Raw genomic sequence first — 12,725 nt, 5'->3', positions numbered from 1 at the left:
TAAGGCTAAGTAGAATGTAGGCGTTACCATTAATTGCCCATGTTGTTTTTCATTTTGTTATCGGTTTTTTAACAATAATTAATAAAAGATGAAACTTTTACAAAGAGTGCATTATTGTAACATTACTATAGTAACAAAATGTAATTTTCAAATAAATAATATCCAGAAGTTTAAAATCATATGAAAATACAGAGCGTTTTGAAAATTTTCCTTTATTTATGCACTTACAACCAAAAGGATACAATGAAATATCGTTCTGGCAATCACGTTGAATCCTACGCCATCAAAAAAATTTACCGTGTTTTCCTTGCATTGTCTTTCATAAAACCTAATGCATGGATTTTTTTAAAATCTTTTTGAAAAACATCACTGAAAATTCAATTTTTACATTTACCAGTATTTATATATTTGAAATTTTATAATGTTTTCTAGGAGGAGGGTGCATTTAGAATCTATGAAGCAAATTGTTTTCGGATTTGTACTTTATTTAGAGTTGCAAAATAATAATAAGGTTTTGATGAATACATTTAAAATAAAACATTATTAAGCATTTAGGTGTTTCCAAATATAGTAATATCTTTAAATATTCAAAAACTGGAATCTCTGACGCATCTTTCGAAACTGTAATGAAACGGAACAATTGAGCAAATTATGTGTTCGAAATCTCAATTTAGGATAAAAACTTTCTGTATGAAACGCCATCTATCGACTTTCTCTAGATTTAAAGACAGACTCCACATTTCAATAACGTTCTAAGCAATAAACGAAGTAATTTAAAATACATCCTGTTCGGATGTATCAATTTTTCTTTCAGAGCAAGTATCAGTACGCACGCCAATAATATGACAGCGGAAACTAGATTAGTTTTGAAGGCGCGTGACAAACTTAATGTTCTTATTAATATATTTCACTAAAATCCAGGGGTGTAGTGGAGGGGCAGTACGTAGGGGAGCGTCCTATCTATAAATCCCGTCTAAAATCCTATTTTTTTCATTAATGTTGTATTGTTTTATAATTGTAAAGAACATTTTGTTCGCTGTAAAATTTGTTTTTAGCTCACTAATTTTTTGATGTGCTTCAAAGATTTTTCTTTGTTTTTTCAAAGTTGGTTGGTGAGCAGAATGATTTTTTTGCTGCAGCGGGCATATTAGAGATAAAATTCCACCAAAGCCTTTCGCTAAGCCTAGTTTATTAATACAAATAATATTATTCACAGCTCAGTAGATGTTACAAGAACGAAAACAGAAAAACCTGTTGAAAATATAGATAATGTCGTGAAAGAAAAAAACTATTTTCTTGACTTTTTTCGTGAATTAAATCATTTAACTTGTCGATGTATGTGATGTCTTTATTTTGTGTTAGCTGTTTCTTTAGCATTAAAATATATTATGAACTTAAATTAAATAGCAAAAACCTTACTTTAAACTGTCTATAATGTAGAGAATTTTAAAACAAGTGCAAATCGAAATAAAAGTTTTTGTAATTATTCTAAATTCTGTTATATTTTTTTAAAAAATATGCACAAAACAAAAAAGTGCATTCTTAGTGTCTCACTGAAAAAATTACCCATACAACAATGGTATCTTCTCCGCAAAACAATGTGTCTTCCATTCTGAATACTGTTGTCAAGGTTTTTTATTTATTTTTTCTTACCGGCGTTGAACAGCCGACTCAATTCAGAGTTTACAACTACCAATGTTCAACTCAGCAGCATTGTAGTATAGAACCTAATACAAAAGACAAGGGAACTCCTAATTAAATCATTAAGACAAACTTGCCTTCATAGAGGAATTTCTGAGGGAACTAACCAGTATTTGTGCTATATGGAGAAGAAGCCACCTACCTTTAGCCTGACAGCAAGGGATTATAACCTATGTTAAGTCAACCACTAAGGATATTTTTCGTCAAAACTGTGGACTGTGCAAGCTTAGAACAGAATTCGTATCAACCAGCTACTGCTGGAATTCAAACCGTCGTTACATCATTCGGAGGTGAATGCTCAATTCTCTGAGCAAACGCGACCCTGCCAAAATGTGAAAATCTTCTCAGCATATTTTCTCTTACTAAATTTGAAACGTTTTCTTTTATCAAATATTGTTATTTTTTATTAATAAATTTGTAGCGCATAGTGTAATAGAACTTTAAAAGAAATTTTTAATAAATAGTTTTGAGTGACCAAATACATAAATAAATAAAGATTGTCTTCGGATGTAATTATCTACCACTACTAACTTTAACAAGGTTACAAACTTGAGTGACCAAATACATAAATGAATAAAGTTTGTCTTCGGATATAATTATCTACCCCAACTAAATTTAACAAGGATACAAACTTGAGTGACCAAATACTTAAATAAATAAAGTTTGTCTTCGGATATAATTATCTACCCCTACTAAATTTAACAAGCTTACAAACTTGAGTGATCAAATACATAAATAAATAAAGTTTGTCTTCGGTTATAATTATCAACCCCTACTAAATTTAACAAGCTTACAAATTTTCGAAATTCAATTTCTGTTTGCGTAATATGTGTTTTAAAATTTTTTAACTCAAAATACGCTAAATACTCTTTTCTAAACTAAGAAAGCTTTTATGGGGAACATTTTATTGCATATAAACGTTATTTATAAGATAATAAATTATCTATCACTTAATATTTAACAAATGCAAAAGTAATAGCAGCATGAAATAAGTAGCATGAAGAAGAATAGCATGCATATATATATATATATATATATATAGGNTATGTATATATATATATATATATATATAAAGGTTTGAAAATTTTTACTTCTATTTATTTTCAAAAATGTATCAATAATAGATTTTGTAAATTAAAAAAATACTGATAAGGAATGTATGTTTCTCACAATTCTAAATAACTGCAAATAAGGGTAAATTTGAAAAATCGTTGCCTGAAAATGAGCCGTGTTTGGAAGATTTTGCCTTTAATGCAGAAAAAGACACCGGTGTTTCGGCCGTATTTTATAATCATAAATCATTCAAATTCTCAATATAATATTTTTCACTTATTTTTATACGAATTTATACAAAAAATTAAAAAAAAAAGTATGGAAAATATGCTTGATAAAACTTCTGTGAAAAAGAGTTATAAGAGAATTTATTGAATGATTTTGGTAAAAAATAAAGTTTAAAAAAACACATTTTATTTGTCACCACGAAAAAACAGAGCAAACTCAAAATATTTTATGGAAAGAAATTTCGTTTGTTTTAATTAAATTGATCCATCTTAAAACAGACCGTCATGTCTATAAAAAATCCGTAAGGAACTACATGATGTTCTTTGATTCTATGTTACAACTAAAATATCCTATAAAGTTAATGATTGCAACATTTATTCAAGACAAATAAATAAATAAATATCTAAATCAGTCTTGTCTTTAAAGAACATGAAAAAAAAAATATACAACAATAAAAACAGTTAATTATTATATTCACCATAAATTTAAAAATTAACGAATTTTTTAAATAAAGTTGTGTGCATAAAAACTATTTTTGATAAGTATGATGATATGGAATCTAACTTTAAGTAACAGAAATAAAGAATGTACGTATTAAGGTTTATACCGAGTTAACTTTTTCTTTTAATAAAATATATTCAAAATATAGATTTATTGAATTCGTGTGCAAGGCAATTTAAAATTATATAATAAAATTTATTTTTCTATTACAGCTTCAAAATTTCTTGTTTTTACCATAGAAAGTTAATTCCGTGTTTATAGGTATTAAAATCGGAAAAGAATTCAGTAAAAATTATTACTTTCAGTAAAAATTATTACTAGAAGTTAAAGGATTAACATTTTCATTCAAATCATTTCATTAAGGTATTATATGCGTAATCGACTGCTTTTAAAAACTTACCAAGCTTATTGCTTATAAGCTTGATACTAGCTTATTATTAGCTTATTGCTAGCTTTTATCTATAGAGCTGGTCAATTTCTTTGTTCATTATCAGTTATTTTAATGATAAAATAATTTTCAAGTTTTCAACAAGTTTTTATACATTTCGATTAAAAAAATTTGGATTCATAGTTCGACATCAAATTTGAGAACAATCAACTTGTTATCATAATCGAGTAATCAAATTCGATACTTGCTAGATTTCATGTTCGAAAAAATTTAACTGCTAATTAAAGCTAACTAAAATGCTCAATTAATTGCTTAATGAAACAAACTAAAAAAAAATCAGTAATAAATGGTGATACAGGTTAAAAAATTTAAAAGAAAAATTTTTCTAAAAAAAAAAAGGATTTGTTTATTAGTAAGCAATTTTCCCACAATTTTTATTCAAAGCAAAGTGATCTAAATATAGGAAAGAAAGTTTTTAGAAATTCTTCCCATTTACCATTTATCTCAACTACCGAGACCTAATAAAACATAAATTCTTTCTTGTTTTAATCTTAGAAAACATTGAAATTTTTCATGTTTGAATCTTAAAAAACATAACTTTTGTTTCAACTAAAAAAAATTTCTCTAGTGCAACCTGCGATGATCTTTAAAATCCAATGTTCTTTGAAATCTAATAAGCTTTGAAATTTTTTATATAATTTTCAATTGCATTTGAAAATTTTATCTGCCTCAGATAATATTTCGATTAGTTTTCGTTAAACTCTATTTTCAAACATATAAAATATTTTTTATAAACTATCTTCGCTGTGTAACTTTCAAGGGTCTTGGAATCATTGCATTTTAGGATATGAATATTAATAAACAAAGTAGAATATGAAATATTTCTTGAATAACTTCTATTTAATATTTTACATTAGTTAAAAATACTATATATTTTATATAACATTTTCAATTAAATTTCAAAATACTATATATTTTGGATAAAATTTCTTAATGTAATTAACAACTTGAAACGGATAATATTTTCCAAATGTTAAACGTTTTAGATAACATTTTCAATTACATCAAAATGTTATATGCTTAAATGTTTTGAAATGCAAAATATTAATCTTAAACATTTAACATTTTAAAAAAGTTATTAACATTTATTACAAACTTTTGAAACAACGAACATTTATTACAACAAACATTTACAAAATATTTTCAAGAGTTTTGAGTACTTTCGATTGTTTTAAACTCTACTTTTTAACAATTGAAACATTTTACTTTTCCAAAAATATAAAATTTCAATTGGATCTAAAAATATTTTCCCTGTAACCTATAATGGTCTTATAATATTTATAATATAGCTTAAATATAGCTTTTTGATTGAAATATTCTTAGAATGAAATTCTTAGAATGAAATTCCTAGAATTTGTATGAAATATTCCTAGAATTATTTATTTTAAATATTTTATATTAGTTTAAAATTTTATCAATTTAAAATAACATTTTGAATAGATTTTCTCATAACTCTATTTTAAAAGTTTAAAACATTTTAATTTTCCAATCATATAAAATTTCCGTTAGATTTGGAAATATATTTTTTCGGTAAACTTCGATGATCTTGGAATTATATCATTTTGATAAAGTATGAACTCTTTCTAGAATAATTTATTTTATATATTTTTCGTTAGTTAAAAATTCGAGATAAAATTTTCAATTACATTTCAAAATATTATATGTTTTAAATTACATTTTTAAATGTAATTAAAAATCTGAAATAGATAATATTTACAGAAAATAATTTTAACAGATACTACAATCCTTATAAAGTAAAAATTCTTTTAAAAAAATTTTTAAAAAGCTAATAATAAAGTAATCCTTTTATTATTATTTAAAAAAGCAATAAATATTTATAGAATGTTATTTGCTTAAGAGATAAAAATAAAATAAAAAATTCTAAAAGAGATTCGCTAATTCAACAAAAAAACATGAAATTTCAGTAGAGAATACCAAAACTGAATATTACAATAGTTATAGAATGTTTTAGTAACTTTTAATGTGGATGATGTAAATAAAGTTTGATGTAAATAACAATCATATAAGTTTCAAATTGTTTGCACAAAACATATTCATCCGAAATTGTTTGATACGCTTATATATTACAAATGATTGATAAAAATTTGAGTATTCCTTATATAATATTTAAAAATGCAATAATTAGTGTTCAATTAGAAGAAAATATAGACTAAAAATATCAATCTGAAAAACACAACCAAATTTGATTTACATATATATTTTAAAAAACAAAATAAACCTGGACGTGCAATTTTTTATACAACTATATTAAAAATAAATAAATTAACAAAACATGAATAATTATAGGTAGACTTTTACCAATAAATATATTTCATTAGGTTTAAAGTGGCCACTTTTTGCAGCAATGCTAAAGTGCAAACGCTTATTGAATTTTTCAGCAATGAGCCGTATGTCTACTACCTTTAATCTATCCAACTCCCGACGAAGCTTCAGAAAGTACAACGAGTGTAACGAGTGTACAACGTTGTACTTTTGTGTACAACGAGTGTAAGCGGAGCAAACGAATTTCACTCTGTAGTTTACTAATTCTAAAGTAGCATATCTTTTGCTTGACTTAAAAGCCAAAAAAAATAATAATAAATAAATAAAAATTCGTAAACGAAGAATTATATTTTGAAATTAAAGTGACTGATAGAAAAAGGAACACACAAATTAAAAAGAAATTAGTGATCTTCAATTCAATGATGTAATATGTTAGGCCGAGTTTTTTTCCGTATTGCCATTTTTTTTCAGGTTCTCGCAACAAATCATACGCATCAAATTCTAAACTCATTATGATGAAAACATTGGAGGTTGTTACAACTATTTGAATCAAGGACTGATAAATGTTTCGGTTTTGATTCGTAAAAGACAATTTTTAATAATGCTTAAGTGCAAGGATAAATATTTCATTCACTTAAATATGACCAACAAAATGAAACTCAACATGACTTAATATACTTAATACTTAACTACTTAACATACTTAATACTTAACTACTTAACATACTTAATACTTAACTACTTAACATACTTAATACTTAACTGATATACTTAAACATGACCCACAAAATAATGAACAAAAATTTTAACCTGAAAATTTCAAAACTTTCAATAAAATTGAATGAAAATAATTTTATTATTGTAGGCTCAATTTTGCTAAATAAAATAGCTCTAATTTACAACGAAATGAGTAATACTTATCTATTTTTTGACTTGAATATCAGTTCAATTATATTTTAAATTTTGAAAATCAAAATTTTTTATATCTTTAATATAGGAAGTAAAATAATAATCAATTAAATACTAAAAACGAATTTTTAAATGTATGTGGATCTCTACAATTCGATTGATTGCAATGATAGTATGCAAACTAAATTAAAGAATTATTAATATTCTGGGTAAATTTATCACGTAATCAATTTACTCAGAATATGCTGTAAAAGATTTTTGAATCATCGGAATTGTAATATTGTTTAAATTTGCTACGACTATAACATGGTTCTGTGTTGAAATATAATTTTGCTTTTTTTTGAACTTCAAAGGGTGATATACACTAAGAAGAAAAGAATAGCCAAAACTACCACAATATGGTAAAATTTACCGTACTTCTGGATCTATGGGAACAGCAAAGAGCTTGGTAACTTTTACCGAAGCGCTTTCGTAATGATTTTAGCAAAATTTAACGATTAAATATAGTTTAATAATATGTGATGAAATTTGGTAAATGAGGTAAAATATGGTAATTTTATCATACCTTAGAACAGGATCTAAAAACCATTTATTCGGTTAAATTTACTTTTCAATTCTTTATTTCTTACTAAATGTGTAGTACTAAGATCTATAATCCTTAAAACAAGAATTTCCGATGAACCGGTACCATATGAAAGGAAAAATTAACAAATGAATGGTTTAAATACCGCATATAATACCATATCTAAAACCAGAATTATGATTTTCTTTTAGCAAAAATTTTATTAATACAGTATGATAATTTTTCAAAAAAATTTTTTCTCTACGTGGCTATTACACTTTTAAGGAATGTGATATTATGGTTTTATTTTATTAAAAGATGGTTCAATTTAGCACTTTATTTTTATTGAACCGTATTACGCCTCAATTTACCAAAATTTTGGTTCTATGATGAATCAGTTTTTCTGAGAGTGTATTGTGTATTATTGATGTTATAATGTATTAATATAGTGCATTAATATCGCTCGTTGCACTATTTTATAGTGTTATAAAAATTTAAAGAAATTTATTTAACTTTTTAACTTTTAAAGCTTTAAGAAAGATTACATTATATAATTTTTATTATATTATTATGTACCATGCTATAATATTCTTTAGTTAAAAAAACAATCGTTTAGTTAGAGATATGATGAACCTGTTATATTGTCTTATAAATCTGATTTAAAATTTGTTTATTTATTATAATTAAGTAACTTATATCTTAAGTTGATTAAAAACTTAATTTTCATTGAAAACAAAACTGTCAGTGAAAGCTTTGCTTAAGAAAATCTTAGACTGCATTTAGTCTACCTTGGATTCTAGGTAAACTTAATTTATCAAAAACTTGAATGTAAAAGAAAGGAGCATATTTCTCTTTTCCTTTCTAAAAATATCCATAATAACGATAATTTACAATATCAAATGGAATATTCGTTATAAAGAACTTATGATTCTATGTAAGTATATGTTAGGTCTGTGTAAGTCTTATGTTAAAATAACAAGCAAAATTATTCGATTGTAGCTGTGTGTAGTTGCTTTTGACATCCTTACTAACACTAATATGTGGTAAATAACAGTCATATTTTTCTTGAAGTGATAGATCTTGAAGATCTCTAGAAAGTGATAGAGTTTTCTTTTATAGTTAGAATAATTACTTGGTTGATGGTCCTCATACACATTTTTGCTTTACGTTAAGATCGTAATTAAAAAAATACGAGGAAAGGTTATTATTTTTTCCTTTTTCTGTACTGTTAACCGAAATAATTAAAACTATTTTTAATTTTACCATTCTTCATATTATATTGCCAACTTAACAGCATAAAAATGTATTTTTCTTAAAAAACATTGTCGCAATAGCGGATATAATTAGTAATTTTGATCGTTATAAAATTACAATTTGTGAAACTTTAATATTAGCATTTTAAAAATGGCTTGGCAAGTTCTAGTAGTAGAAGAATTTCGTATAATATGCCGCACTCATCACATTCAACTATTGCTGCATTTTTAAATTTTTATCTATAAGCATTTTTAAAGATTTGGGGAAAGAAAACTAATTTTTTAGTGAAATAAAAATTAAGTTTATAAATGAATAATTAAATAAAGCACTTCAAAACACAATTTTCCTTTTTTTTTTTTTGTATTTCAGTACTACTTAGCTCAGCAGTACACGACAAGTACTTTTCTATTTAATTTATATATTTATCTACAATTCTATAAATTAAAATTGCCCAGCAAGCCCTATTTCACAATGAGGTGAAATCAAATTAAACGTTTTTGAGATTAAAAGTAGCTTTTCTAGAAGATAGGAATATACATTTTAGATGAAAGAAGAAAAATCATTAATTTACCAACTTAACCAGGGAAAAAAATTCCTTAGTTAAATCTTTTCTTAGTTACAAAAAACATATTGGAAATCAACCATAATTTCTCTTCTGCTTCATTTTTTAATTCTTTTATTTCAATTACAAGCAAACTAAATTCTACCTATATAATCCAAAAACAGGCAATAAATATTTCAAAATGATGATAATAACTCGCGACTATAACAAAACTCACTACTGTACGGAATTATTTTTTTTCCACTTTTAAAAACATTTTGACACTTTATTTCCAAATATATTTTGCAGAAACGTCCTAAAAAACTTAAATGAGTTTAATACAGAGGCAGCTCAATGCAAATTCAGTTTCGTTTTAAAATAACTTTGAAAACTCTCTGATAATTTCCATAAATGTTTCTTTAAAATAATAGGCACTTAGGTTTTCCATTTTATCCCATCTCCAGAAACGAATTTTTAACAGTTTTACAAATTTCCAGTTTTTTATATCAGTAGAATTTTATAGTAAAACCTAATAACATGACTAACAACAGTAAAACCTATCAACAATATTTTGCAGTAAAACCTAACAGCATAACAAAACTGTAAAACAAATCAGTGTTGATATTATATTGAACCATGATGCCAATATCTTGAACTATAACACATTGCGAATTTACAAAAAACTTTGTAAAGTTTTAAAATTTTTATTATTGTGGTTCAAAGGATATGCATGTTTTGTATTATTAAATTTAATTATACCATATTTTTATTCAAGTTAAAATCACATGATCATGCAATTAAGTTTGTGAAATACGATAATATAGTTGTAATTAGAGTAATAGTAAGATTATAGCAAATGTAAACGATTTAATGGTTCAATTCGTTCCAATATTTCTATAAAACGCATTGATGATTTCCCTTAATGTTTTTCAGATATTAATTACTATGTCCATTTTTGTACCAAAATAAGCGGCGTACTTTTATCATTTACAGTTATACACCTTATTGTTATTGAATACAAATCCCATGAATACTAAACTGTAAAATTCTTTAGTTGTAAATAATAATCTAACGAAAAAGAATCAGCATGTTTTTCCAGGTACGTATTACCGGTACCATGCTTAAGTAAATCACTTTCTGAATATCAAAGTAAAATTTCCAATATGAATATTAATAGTTCGAATCAAATCACGTGATTCGAAGAAAAGGGGAAAAAAAAAACTCACCACCACCGTGATCCCCTCCCCCTTGATCTAGATCTGTGGTTGGCGGCTTCTATGAACAAGAAGAGAAAGATGAGGACTGCTGCTGCACGGATTAAGCAGAAGAGCATCGTCGACTGCTTCAATCGAATGCACAGCTCCTTCTCTGCCATTCTTTTGGATTCTACTCGCACGCGCTCGCCACACCCCCGCTCGACCCCAGGGGGAGGGATGGGAAAAGGAGGTCCCATCGGACACAGCAGTGGAGCCTAAATTACAATTCCATCTCTTCATTTCCTGCTTAAAATGTATCTACTCATTTAAAGAGAAAACGATTTTTTTTTATACCGTATGGAATGTTTTTAGTTTTCAAATTCTTATGAGAAATGAATCGTTTGCTTTAGAGACGCGTTAACAAATTTTAATCTCCCGATATCCGAATTTTGAATAATGGCAGAAAATGCAATTTTTAATATAAAATATATACACACAAAAATCCGGATCAAATTGCGGTAAACAGTATTGGTACTCAGGGTGCCGGTACTTTTTACCCTAAAATCCATTTTTACCGTTTATACGGAACAAAAATCTGATGTACCGTAACTTTTACAATATTAACTACCTTAAAATTTTTGAATTAATATTACGGTATAATCACGGCTATTTAAATAAATATTATGGTATATTTTTCGGTGAAAATGAGCTTGACGAAAAAAAAAAGATGTAGATTTTACGGTTAATGCATCCAAAGTGTCGATATTTTATGCCGTAATTTGATCCTTTACTTCCTACTGCGTAGCCTAAAATAAAATGAACTCTTAAATTGGACAAAAAAAATTTTTTAAAAATTCACTTCACTAAATTGAATTTTTTAACTATTTTTAATAATTACACAGTATAACATTTAAGGTTTAGCATAAAAAAATATTGTGAACGATTCATCAACGGATGTTTATCCATAGCTCAGCTTCAGCTTCGAAAAGACAAGGCAAAAAGGATAAACATTTCGAACAATTTTATTTTAAAGTATCTATTTTTTTTTTCAGTTTATTTTTAAAATAGTAATTTCAAAAATAATTAGATACCATAATACAAATAAAGTGAATGATTCACTATTAAATCACTGAGTTAACAACACGGCGTTGAACAGGCAGTAACTACAGACTTGTGAAGTAACCACAGATTCTGTCACAGGACTTATTACAAAAGGCTATCATATACAGCCACGATATGCAATCAGTTCTGTAGTCACCGTCACAAGCGTACCGGTGACTGCGGAATTAAATAGATATCTTAGAAAAGAAACAAATATAGTTAAAATATGCACAAGAAATCAGAAAATTAACAATAAACTATAGCGTGTAGTAAATGCTGACTGATGCATGTTAAATCTGTCGAGTCAAAAAATCCTCTAAGTTCCCATAAAAAATCATACTTCTGGGCTACTGATCCAGGAGTTTCCTTGTCTTCTGGATTGGTTCAAAATTACAAGGCAACGGAGTTGTACATTTATAGTCACAAAACCCAAAACTTGGGTCGACTGTTCGACGACGGTTATAAAATAAAATAAAATGAATTAAGCAACTATAAAATTTTATGGCAATCCTCAGTTATTGATTCCATCAGCAGTTTCCAGTTATTTACAAGTTTAAATTTTCAGTCAAAGAAGTTGGGGGAGAGGCGAAGTTGGGAAGTTGGAAATCATTAACTGCGAAAATACATGTAGAATAGAGTTAGTGGCAGCGAAAATTGCTACGAGATAATATCTGCTATATTAAATACAGAAAAAACAATTTTTGTAAAAGACTTTTTTTTTCTAATTTAAGCTGCTGTTAGAACGTTAAACAACTTAACGAAATAGTTTGAAGTATTTGGGTAATAAATGGCAATGGTCTTTAAGGTAAAAGGTCCTTATTATGCCTGGAAATAGAATAAACTTGATTATGTTTCCTCAAACTAATGATGTCCTTTTCCTTACTATGTAGACTATAAAATTATATATAGTGTGTATATATATATATATATATATATATATATATATATA

General features: G+C 26.4%; 1 protein-coding gene across 1 annotated transcript in view; it reads right to left on the bottom strand.

The window, feature by feature from the left end:
- The window catches only part of LOC107438386 (protein Wnt-1), a 52,146-nt gene extending 41,281 nt beyond the window's left edge, over window positions 1-10,865 (bottom strand). Inside the window, exon 1 of the mRNA XM_016050668.3 lies at window positions 10,706-10,865. Coding sequence (XP_015906154.1) covers window positions 10,706-10,854 — 149 coding nt within the window. The 5' untranslated portion in view covers window positions 10,855-10,865. The remainder of the gene's footprint in view (window positions 1-10,705) is intronic.
- Window positions 10,866-12,725: the final 1,860 nt, after the last annotated feature.

Source organism: Parasteatoda tepidariorum, chromosome 7 (genome assembly GCF_043381705.1).
Source record: "Parasteatoda tepidariorum isolate YZ-2023 chromosome 7, CAS_Ptep_4.0, whole genome shotgun sequence".
Lineage (NCBI taxonomy): Eukaryota > Metazoa > Arthropoda > Arachnida > Araneae > Theridiidae > Parasteatoda > Parasteatoda tepidariorum.
The sequence above is the reverse complement of the archived record's forward strand: the minus strand, read 5'-3'. Positions and strand labels throughout refer to the sequence as shown.